The 12,390-nt window shown below is 47.7% G+C and overlaps 1 protein-coding gene across 1 annotated transcript in view; it reads left to right on the forward strand.

Moving 5' to 3' along the window:
- Positions 1-12,390, forward strand: part of tmem45a (transmembrane protein 45a) — a 79,739-nt gene that overhangs the window by 46,965 nt on the left and 20,384 nt on the right. The window contains exons 3-4 of the mRNA XM_041869904.2: positions 4,549-4,764; positions 4,964-5,148. Of these exons, the coding sequence (XP_041725838.1) occupies positions 4,549-4,764; positions 4,964-5,148 (401 nt within the window). The remainder of the gene's footprint in view (positions 1-4,548; positions 4,765-4,963; positions 5,149-12,390) is intronic.

Consider the following 12,390-nt stretch of genomic DNA (forward strand, 5'->3'; position numbering starts at 1 on the left):
GTGGACTCCAATCAAGTTGTAGAAACATCTCAAGGATGATCAATGGAAACAGGATGCACCTGAGCTCAATTTCGAGTCTCATAGCAAAGGGTCTGAATACTTATGTAAATAAGGTGTTTCCGTTTTTTATTTGTAATACATTTGCTAAAATGTCTACAAACCTGTTTTTGCTTTGTCATTATGGGGTATTGTGTGTAGATTGCTGAGGACATTTTTTTTATTTAATCGATTTTAGAATAATTCTGTAACGTAACAATGTGGAAAAAGTCAAGGGGTCTGAATACTTTCCGAATGCACTGAACAAAAATATAAACTTAACATGTAAAGTGTTGGTCCGATGTTTCATGAGCGGAAATAAAAGATCCCAGAAATGTTCTATACGCACAAAACACTTGTTTCTCTCAAAGTTTGTGCACAATTCCTTTTACATCCCTGTTAGTGAGCATTTCTCCTTTGCCAAGATAATTACATTTACGTCATTTAGCAGACGCTCTTATCCAGAGCGACTTACAAATTGGTGCATTCACCTTATAGCCAGTGGGATAACCACTTTACAATATGTTTTTTTTTTTTCTTTCTTTCTTTGGGGTGGGGTAAGGGGGGGTAGAAGGATTACTTTATCCTATCCCAGCTATTCCTTAAAGAGGTGGGGTTTCAAGTGTCTCCGGAAGGTGGTGAGTGACTCCGCTGTCCTGGCGTCGTGAGGGAGCTTGTTCCACCATTGGGGTGCCAGAGCAGCGAACAGTTTTGACTGGGCTGAGCGGGAACTGTGCTTCCGCAGAGGTAGGTGGGGCCAGCAGGCCAGAGGTGGATGAACGCAATGCCCTCGTTTGGGTGTAGGGACTGATCAGAGCCTGAAGGTACGGAGGTGCCGTTCCCCTCACAGCTCCGTAGGCAAGCACCATGGTCTTGTAGCAGATGCGAGCTTCAACTGGAAGCCAGTGGAGTGTGCGGCGGAACGGGGTGACGTGAGAGAACTTGGGAAGGTTGAACACCAGACGGAATGCGGCATTCTGGATGAGTTGTAGGGGTTTAATGGCACAGGCATCCACCTGACAGGTGTGGCAAATCAAGAAACTGATTAAACAGCATGATCATTACACAGGTGTTCCTTGTGCTGGGGACAATAAAAGGCCACTCAAAAATGTGCAGTTTTGTCACACAACACAATGCCACAGATGTCTCAGGTTTTGAGGGAGCGCGCAATTGGCATGCTGACTGCAGGAATGTCCACCAGAGCTGTTGCCAGAGAATTGAATGTTCACTCACAACTGCAGACCACGTTAACCACGCCAGCCCAGGACCTCCGGCTTCTTCACCTGCAGACCACGTGTATGGCGTCAAATAAAATGGTATTGGTCGCATACACATATTTATCAGATGTTATTGCGGATGTCAACGTTGTGAACAGAGTGCCCCATGTTGGCGGTGGGGTTATGGTATGGGAAGGCATAAGCTTCGGACAATGAACACAATCACATTTTATCGATGGCAATTTGAATGCACAGAGATACCGTGACGAGATCCTGAGGCCCATTGTGAGGCCCATTTTGTTTAAGGTATCTGTGACCAACAGATGTATATCTGTATTCCCAGTCATGTGAAGTTCATAGATTAGGGCCTAATGAATGTATTTCAATTGACTGATTTCCTTATATGAACTGTAACTCAGTAAAATCTCTGAAATTGTTGCATGTTGCGTTTATATTTTTGTTCAGTAAATATTGATTTCTATTATTGGTATAGAAATTATGGAAATGTGATGTTCAGTCAATTTTAATAGATAGTGCAAGTGTGAAATGTGAAAACAGTGTAATGTGCTGTAATTTACAGTACTGTAGCATACTACGTTCAAAGGGCTATTTTTAAGCATGTATCTGTCACGTATTCACCGGGAGTCAGGAAGCAGAAGGAGAGTTTAATAATGAAGAATGCAGATTTTTTTTAAACTTGCGAAGACTACAGAACGTGAATGAAAACAAACCAATACTGCTTTATGACTGAAGCTACTGAGGGCTAAATAAAGGGAAGGTCATCAAGGTAATGATGAAGTCCAGGTGTGCATAATGATGGTTGCCAGGACCGGCGACGTCGAGCGCTGGAGAGGGGGAGGGGGAGTGGGAGTAGGCATGACATTACCTGGTCAGGAGGACGGCCGCGAGGGCGAGGAGCGGGCCTGTCAGCGGAGATGGAAATCCCGGACGATGTTGCGGTCCAGGATGTCGGCCACCGGGACTCAACAGCGCTCCTCTGGACCTTACCCCTCCCAGTTCACCAGGTACTGAAGCCGACCCCCACGACGTCGGGAGTCCAGCAGGGACCTGACGGCATAGGCAGGGATCCCATTGATATCCAGGGGAGGAGTAGGGGTGTCGCAGGGGACGGCATCAGCCAGAGGACCAGGAACCATGAGGAGGGAAACATGTAGTTGGTGGGGAGTTGTAAACGGTACGTTACCTCGTTGACCCTCCGGAGGACCTTGAAGGGCCCCACAAACTGGGGGCTCAGCTTCCGGCAAGGCAGACGGAGCAGGAGGTTCCTGTTGAAGAGCCAGACGCGATCACCAGGATGGAACACAGGAGCCTCACTGCGGTAGCGATCCACCTGCTCCTTCGAAACCACTCGTCCACCGCAGGGGCTTCGGTCTGGCTCGGGGTCCATGGGCCCAGGGCCGGCTGATACCCCAGGACGCACTGGAAGGGAGTCAGCCCGGTGGAGGAGTGATGAAGTGAGTTCTGGGCGTACTCTGCCCAGGGAAGGAACCGGGCCCAAGAGTGACTCCTCAGGAACCTCCCCAGCTCCTGGTTGGTCCTCTCCACTGGCCCGTTGGACTGAGGCCGGGACCCGGATGTGAGGCTGACCATGGCCCCCAGCTTCTCCATGAAGGCTTTCCATTCCCACGAAGTGAATTGAGGGCCACGGTCGGAGACGATGTCCTCCGGAAGGCCATAGTGCCGGAAGACCTGGAACAGTGCCTCAGCAACCTGGAGAGCGGTAGGGAGACCAGAGAGAGGGATAAAACGGCAGGATTTAGAGAATCTGTCTCCAACAACCATAATGGTGGTGAAACCATCAGACGGAGAGAGATCAGTAACGAAATTTATGGACATATGGGACCAAGGCCGCTGAGGCACGGGAAGGTGAAGGAGTTTCTCTGCCGGAGCATGCCGGGTAGATTTTGTTTGTGACATAGCGGGCGACGTCCTCTGCCAAGGTGGGCCACCAGTACTTTGTGGAGATGGATTGAATGGTGCGGGTGAAACCTGGGTGTTCAGCGGCGAGGGATGTGTGCGCCCAGGTCAGCAGCCAATCCTTCACCCCCGTGGGGACGTAGAGGCGCTCAGGAGGACAGGTAGCAGGAGCGGGTTCCCTCTCCAGAGCCTGGCGGATGTCCACATCTACGTCCTAAAACACGGGGCCAATGATACGGTAGGACAGAATGATGAGCTGGAGGGCACTCACAGGACTCTCAACTGACGTGGAACCACAAGGTAAGGGAAAGCAGGTCTTCCTTCATCCTGGTGCCCAGGCTGTGATTTCCATCCTCGACCAGGATATTGGTGGGGTTATGACGTTGGAGCCACGGGAGGCCGAGGATGACTTTGTGAACCCGTGCAGTGGTGATGAGGAAGGGAAGGCTTTCCTTTCTTGGTGGTGGGGTCCCACGGTGAGGGTCAGTGGTACTGTGATGTGCGTGATAGTGCCGGATCCCAATGGTTGATTATCCAGGGCTTGGACCGGAAAAGGAGAGCGGGTATGAGGTGATGTTCAAGGAGGAGACAAGGGTCTGGTCGATGAAATTCCCTGCGGCACCGGAGTCCACTAGAGCAGTAGAGACAACACCTGAGGGACAGCCAGCCAGTGAAATGGAAACCAGGAAGGGTTTGGCGGAAAACGATGAAGAAGGAATACTCACGCCTACCCTGGGAGACGGATGATCACGGGGCCGTCCCCCTGCCCCAGTGGACCTCTGGTTGGGTCATACCGGACACCGCTGGAGCCGGTGCCCCATCTGGCATCAATAGGAACACAGCCCCAGCTGCTCCGGCGACACCGCTCTGCCGCGGAGAGGTGTGTGACCCCTATCTCCATTGGTTCAGGCTCTGCCTCAGGACGGCCAAAGAAGGAGAGCGAGGGGCGAAGGAGGTGCCGGCGCTCCTGAAGGAGGTTGCCCAGACGGATGGCCATTGCGATGAGTGTGTCCAAGGAAAGGTTGTCGTCCCGGCACGCCAAATCCGTCTGGACCTCCTCGCGCAGTTCTCTACGGAATAGGGTGCAGAGCACCGGTTCGTTCCATCCATTTAGAACATTCACCATATACTAGCTGGTGCTGTCTGTAGTTAAACAACAGACTGGTGATGATCAGACAAACTGGGAGTGTTAGGATGTCAATTATGAAATTATCTTAAGAAATTATCATTTTAGGATGAGACATTGTTGCTGTTTCTGGACTGTTGATGGTAATTTATGGCAGAGGGAGACTAGAAGTTTCTAAGAGACCAAGGATCTTTTCTCTGTTTAAGAGAATGGTGATGTTCTGTGTTCCAGGGATGCTGGCGGAGCAGTTTGTAGCAGACGGGCCGCGGCTTCACCTGTATGACTACAGTGAGCATCACTGGGACAGACTCCATAACTGGCAGCACTCCACCATGTATCTCTTCTTTGGCCTGGCTGGAGCCATGTCTCTCATTGTACACACCACCACCGACGCCGCTCCGCTGGCCCTCGACAGACTAATGCTGGCCATCGCCTTCTTCATAGAAGGTAAGACGACTGGTGAGACAGAGGAGATGGAGATGTTGTCCTGAGGTAGAATGCTTTGGTCATTAGCTAGCCACATGCAGTGTTACAGCCATAGAAATAGAATCACCACTAGAATGGACATCCCTATTCAAGTCAATGGGGCTGTAATGCATGGACTGGCGCTCCATCACGTTACTGATGTTTGTTCTGTGTTTCCCAGGGTTCTTGTTCCTTTACCACCTCCACGGCAGAGCTATGCTAGATGTCCATGTTCACCAGCTGCTGCTGTTCTGTGTGTTTGGAGAGGCCATGGTGTCCTTTCTGGAGGTGTTCCACAGAGGAAACTTTCTGCTGGAGCTGCTGAGAGCATCACTCACCATCCTGCAGGGGAGCTGGTTCTGGCAGGTCAGTCATTCCCTTTACAGACCAGGGGGGTAGGGTGTATAGGGAATAGAGGTGCCATATATAATATATCATAATATGATGCTATATAAGGAATAGGGTGCCAGTGGGGATGCACAGACTATTTCTCTCTTGTGTGTTCATGTACAGTGGGGAGAACAAGTATTTGTTACACTGCCGATTTTGCAGGTTTTCCTACTTACAAAGCATGTAGAGGTCTGTAATTTGTATCATACGTACAATTAAACTGTGAGAGATGGAATCTAAAACAAAAATCAAGAAAATCACATTGTATGATTTTTAAGTAATTCATTTGCATTTTATTGCATAATCACCTACCAACCAGTAAGAATTCCGGCTCTCACAGACCAGTTAGTTTTTCTTTAAGAAGCCCTCCTGTTCTCCACTCATTACCTGTATTAACTGCACCTGTTTGAACTCGTTACCTGTATAAAAGACACCTGTCCACACACTCAATCAAACAGACTCCAACCTCTCCACAATGGCCAAGACCAGAGAGCTGTGTAAGGACATCAGGGATACAATTGTAGACCTGCACAAGCCTGGGATGGGCTACAGGACAATAGGCAAGCAGCTTGGTGAGAAGGCAACAACTGTTGGCGCAATTATAAAGAAATGGAAGAAGTTCAAGATGACGGTCAATCACCCTCGGTCTGGGGCTCCATGCAAGATCTCACCTCGTGGGGCATCAATGATCATGAGGAAGGTGAGGGATCAGCCCAGAACTACACGGCAGGACCTGGTCAATGACCTGAAGAAAGCTGGGACCACAGTCTCAAAGAAAACCATTAGTAACACACTACGCCGTCATAGATTAAAATCCTGCAGCGCACACAAGGTCCCCCTGCTCAAGCCAGCGCATGTCCAGGCCCGTCTGAAGTTTGTCAACTCCAGAGGAGGAATGGGAGAAGGTCATGTGGTCTAATGAGACAAAAATATAGCTTTTTGGTCTAAACTCCACTCGGCGTGTTTGGAGGAAGAAGAAGGATGCGTACAACCCCAAGAACACCATCCCAACCGTGAAGCATAGAGGTGGAAACATCATTCTTTGGGGATGCTTTTCTGCAAAGGGGACAGGACGACTGCACCGTATTGAGGGGAGGATGGATGGGGCCATGTATCGCGAGATCTTGGCCAACAACCTCCTTCCCTCAGTAAGAGCATTGAAGATGGGTCGTGTCTGGGTCTTCCAGCATGACAACAACCCGAAACACACAGCCAGGGCAACTAAGGAGTGGCTCCGTAAGAAGCATCTCAAGGTCCTGGAGTGGCCTAGCCAGTCTCCAGACCTGAACCCAATAGAAAATCTTTGGAGGGAGCTGAAAGTCCGTATCACCCAGCGACAGCCCTGAAACCTGAAGGATCTGGAGAAGGTCTGTATGGAGGAGTGGGCCAAAATCCCTGCTGCAGTGTGTGCAAACCTGGTCAAGACCTACAGGAAACGTATGATCTCTGTAATTGCAAACAAAGGTTTCTGTACCAAATATTAAGTTCTGCTTTTCTGATGTATCAAATACTTATGTCATGCAATAAAATGCAAATGAATTACTTAAAAATCATACAATGTGATTTTCAGGATTTTTGTTTTAGATTCCGTCTCTCACAGTTGAAGTGTACCTATGATAAATTACAGACCTCTACATGCTCTGTAAGTAGGAAAACCTGCAAAATTGGCAGTGTATCGAATACTTGTTCTCCCCACAGTATGTGTTTGATGTAGAGTTGAAGTAGAGGACTAAGGGACCATAAGCTCTAATCAAACACTCTATAACAGCATTCTAATGTTAAAGTCCCAAAGTCATTGTGTTTGTCACAGCTTTAAGTAACAGTTTCAGTCAGTGGTCAAGTAGGCTACTGTGGTCAAGTAGACTACTGTGGTCAAGTAGGCTACTGTGGTCAAGTAGGCTTCAGTGCTGGCGCCGGAGGGGATGGCTGCTGTTTTATGGACTCTTAACCAACGTGCTATTTTGTGTGTTTTTTTTCCGCATTGTTTGTAACTTCTTTTGTACATAATGTTGCTGCTATCGTCTTTTATGACCGAAAAGAGCTTCTGGACATCAGAACAGCGATTACTCACCTTGAACTGGACAAAACATTTTTCTTTAATGAGTCGGACAAGAGGGAGTTGCTCCAGACACCCGACAGGGCCCGTCATACGCAGTAGAAAGAAAAGGAGATATCGCGGAAGGAGATCGGGGTGCTTGGTAAGGAGCCGGCGACGAGTGGCTAATCTGCCTTTGCCATTGATACCATCGGCCAATTTACAATCCCTTGATAATAAAGTGGACAAAATACAGCCACGAATATCCTACCAACGGGACATTAAAAACTGTAATATCTTATGTTTCACAGAGTCGTGGCTGAACAAAGACATGAATAACATACAGCTGGAGGGTTATACACTGTATTGGCAGAATAGAACAGCAGCCTCTGTTAAGACAAGGGGTGGCGGTCTATGTATATTTGTAAACACCAGCTGGTGCACGATATCTAAGGAAGTCTCGATGTTTTGCTCGCCTGAGGTAGAGTATCTCATGATAAGCTGTAGACCACACTATTTACCAAGAGAGTTTTCATCTATATTCTTCGTAGCTGTCTATTAAGCACCACAAACCGATGTTGGCACTAAGACTGCACTCAATGAACTGTATACGGTCATAAGCAAACAGGAAAACGCTCATCCAGAGGCGGCGCTCCTAGTGGCCGGAGACTTTAATGCAGGGAAACTTAAATCCGTTCTACCTAATTTCTACCAGCATGTTAAATGTGCAACCAGAGGGAAAAAACTCTAGACCACCTTTACTCCACACACAGAGACGCATACAAAGCTCTCCCTCGCCCTCCATTTGGCAAATCTGACCATATTTCTAATCTACTGATTCCTGCTTACAATCAAATTAAAGCAGGAAGCACCAGTGACACGGTCAATAAAAAAGTGATCAGATGAAGCAGATGCTAAGCTACAGGACTGTTTTGCTAGCACAGACTGGAATAAGTTCTGGGATTCTTCAGATAGCATTGAGGAGTACACCACATAAGTCACTGGCTTCGTCAATAAGTGCATCGATGACGTCATCCCCACAGTGACTGTACGTACATACCCCAACCAGAAGCCATGGATTACAGGCAACATCCGCACTAAGCTAAAGGGTAGAGCTGCCGCTTTCAAGGAGCGGGACACTAATCCAGACGCTTATAAGAAATCCCGCTATAACCTCATCCGTTATCCTACTAACGGGACATTAAAAACTGTAATATCTTATGTTTCACCGAGTCGTGGCTGAACGAAGACATGGACAACATACAGCTAGCGGGCTATACGCTACATCGGCAGGATAGAACGGCTGACTCCGGTAAGACAAGGGGTGGCGGTCTGTGTATATTTGGAAACAACAGCTGGTGCACAAAATCAAATACTAAGGAAGTCTCGAAGTTTTGCTCGCCTGAGGTAGAGTATCTCATGATAAGCTGTAGACCACACTATTTACCAAGAGAGTTTTCATCTATATTTTTCATAGCTGTCTATTTACCACCACAAACCAATGCTGGCATTAAGATTGCACTCAATGAGCTGTATAAGGCCATAAGTCAACAGGAAAACGCTCATCCAGAGGCAGCGCTCCTAGTGGCCGGGGACTTTAATGCAGGGAAACTTAAATCCGTTCTTCCTAATTTCTACCAGCATATTAAATGTGCAACCAGAGGGAAAAAAAACTCCAGACCACCTTTACTCCACACACAGAGGCTCTCCCTCGCCCTCCATTTGGCAAATCTGACCATAACTCTATCCTCCTGATTCCTGCTTATAAGCAAAAACTAAAGCAGGAAGCACCAGTGACTCGGTTAATAAAAAAAGCGGTCAGATGACGCAGATGCTAAGCTACAGGACTGTTTTGCTGGCACAGACTGGAATATGTTCCGGGATTCTTCCGATGGCATTGAGGAGTACACCACATCAGTCACTGGCTTCATCAATAAGTGCATCGATGATGTCGTCCCCACAGTGACCCCTACGTACATACCCCAACCAGAAGCCATGGATTACAGGAAACATCCACACTGAGCTAAAGGGTAGAGCTGCCTCTTTCAAGGAGCGGGACTCTAACCCGGACACTTATAAGAAATCCCGCTATGCCCTCAGACGAACCATCAAACAGGCAAAGCGTAAATACAGGACTAAGATTGAATCGTACTACACCGGCTCCGATGTGCGTCGGATGTGGCAGGGCTTGAAAACTATTACAGACTACAAAGGGAAGCATAGCCGTGAGCTGCCCAGTGACAGAGAGAGAGAAGGAGAGGGGTACTGCCCAGTGAGACGAGCCTACCAGATGAGCTAAATTACTTCTATGCTCGCTTCAAGGCAAGTAACACTGAAACATGCATGAGATTATCAGCTGTTCTGGACGACTGTGTGATCACGCTCTCCGTAGTCGATGTGAGTAAGACCTTTAAACAGGTCAACATTCACAGACGGATTACCAGGACATGTACTCTGAGCATGCGCTGACCAACTGGCAAGTGTTTTCACTGACATTTTCAACCTCTCCCTGTCTGAGTCTGTTTTACCAACATGTTTCCAGCAGACCACCATAGTCCCTGTGCCCAAGAACACTAAGGTAACCTGCCTAAATGACTACTGACCTGTAGCACTCACACCTGTAGCCATGAAGTGCTTTGAAAGGCTGGTCATGGCTCACATCAACACCATTATCCCAGAAATCCTAGACCCACTCCAATTTGCATACCGCCCCAACAGATCCACAGATGATGCAATCTCTATTGCGCTCCACACTGCCCTTTCAGACCTGGACAAAAGGAACACCTATGTAAGAATGCTATTCATTGACTACAGCTCAGCGTTCAACACCATAGTGCCCTCAAAGCTCATCACTAAGCTAAGGACCATGGGGCTAAACACCTCCCTCTGCAACTGGATCCTGGACTTCCTGACGGGCCGCCCCCAGGTGGTAAGGGTAGATAACAACACATCCGCCACGCTGATCCTCAACACTTGGGCACCTCAGGGGTGCATGCTCAGTCCCCTCCTGTACTTCCTGTTCACTCATGACTGCATGGCCAGGCACGACTCCAACAAAATCATTAAGTTTGCCGATGACACAACAGTGGTAGGCCTGATCACCAACAATGACGAGACAGCCTATAGGGAGGAGGTCAGAGACCTGGCCGTGTGGTGCCAGGACAACAACCTCTCCCTTAACATGATCAAGACAAACGAGATGATTGTGGACTACAGGAAAAAGAAGAGGACCGAGCACGCCCCCATTCTCATCGACGGGGCTATGTGAGAATGCTATTCATTGACTCCAGCTCAGCGTTCAACACCATAGTGCCCTCAAAGCTCACCACTAAGCTAAGGACCCTGGGACTAAACATCTCCCTCTGCAACTGGATCATGGACTTCCTGACGGGCCGCCCCCAGGTGGTAAGGGTAGGTAACAACACATCTGCCAACCTCTCCCTCAACGTGCTCAAGGCAAAGGAGATGATTGTGGACTACAAGGAAAAAAAGAGGACTGAGCACGCCCCCATTCTCATCGCCGAGGCTGTAGTGGAGACGGTTGAGAGCTTCAAGTTCCTTGGTGTCCACATCACCAACAAACTAACATTGTCCAAGCACACCAAGACAGCCGTGAAGAGGACACGACAAAACCTATTCCCCCTAAGGATACTGAAAAGATTTGGCATGGGTCTTCAGATCCTCAACAGGTTCTACAGCTGCACCATCGAGAGCATGCTGACTGGTTGCATCACTGCCTGGTATGGCAACTGCTCGACCTCCGACCGCAAGGCGCTACAGAGGGTAGTGTGTACGGGCCAGTACATCACTGGGGCCAAGCTTCCTGCCATCCAGGACCTCTATACCAGGCGGTGTCAGAGGAAGGCCCTATAAATTGTCAAAGACTCCAGCCACCCTAGTCATAGACTGTTCTGTCTGTTACCGCACGGCAAGCGGTACCGGAGCGCCAAGTCTAGGTCCAAGAGGCTTTTAAACAGCTTCTACCCCCAAGCCATAAGACTCCTGAACATCTAATCAAATTGCTACCCAGACTATTTGCATTGCCCCCCCCCTCCTCTTTTACGCTGCTGCTACTCTCTGTTTATTATCTATGCATAGTCACTGTAATAACTCTACCTACATGTACATATTACCTCAATTACCCCCTACGCTATTGTTATTTTTACTTCTGCTCTTTAATTATTTGTTACTTTTATTTCGTATTATTTTATATTGTAATTTTTTTATTTTTTGGGGGTATTCTTTCTTAAAATGCATTGTTGGTTAAGGACCTGTAAGTAAGCATTTCACTGTTGTATTCGGCGCATGTGAGAACATTTTATTTTATTTTATTTGTGGCTATTTGATTATAATGTAGGCCTACCAGGGTGGCTTACCATCAAAAACAATGGAGAAAATGCATCCCATAACATTTTTACATGGAAATAGCTGTTCTATCATTCAGCCTACAGTAGCAGCCAATGTGTGGTGTTCAATGTAGGCCTACATTCCATGAGACTTTTGAAAAAAACATGCAGGGCTTGACATTAACCTGTTTATCCACTTGTCCTTCAGACAAGGAGGTGACTGAAAAGGTTGTGTTGTTTGATGCAAGAAACCACTTTACAAAATAAAATACATTATTATTCCCATACCAATATTAGAGAATCAGACAAATTATGCTAACCTCTGCCTATTGGCTACTTAGTTTATTCAACCCTGTCTCAAAATACAACACTGCCCCTTTAAGACAAAAAGGTTTTTGCCCGACTAGCTTTTCAAAGATGGCTAGAAATGTACACGTTTTGTGCTCTTGAAGGAAGTAATCACTCCCCCATTGCTGACTTCAAAGTATCTATAACTGGTCAAATAACTCACTAACTAGCAAAGGATATGAACAAATGTGCACACGTGGCTACATGCAGCTCTCGCTTTGATCTCAAAACAAGCTCATCTACTCACGACCGCTCATGCTGTAAACACGGTCCAGTTCACAGTGAATGGCACAGAGTCATATATGGTAATAGTCGATTTGCATATAGGCCTATTACAGCTCTGGTCGGTTGTGCCGCACCGGTCTGTGTAGAGTACGGGCCTGAGTCATGCGTGTCAATGCAATAGAATCCTACTCCGATGCGTTCTGCCTGCAACAAAATCTCTTGCATAGTTAGTTTTGCATACTGAGTCTTGCATAGTTCGTTTTG

The sequence above is a fragment of the Coregonus clupeaformis genome, unplaced genomic scaffold, assembly GCF_020615455.1.
Source record: "Coregonus clupeaformis isolate EN_2021a unplaced genomic scaffold, ASM2061545v1 scaf0846, whole genome shotgun sequence".
Taxonomy (NCBI): domain Eukaryota; kingdom Metazoa; phylum Chordata; class Actinopteri; order Salmoniformes; family Salmonidae; genus Coregonus; species Coregonus clupeaformis.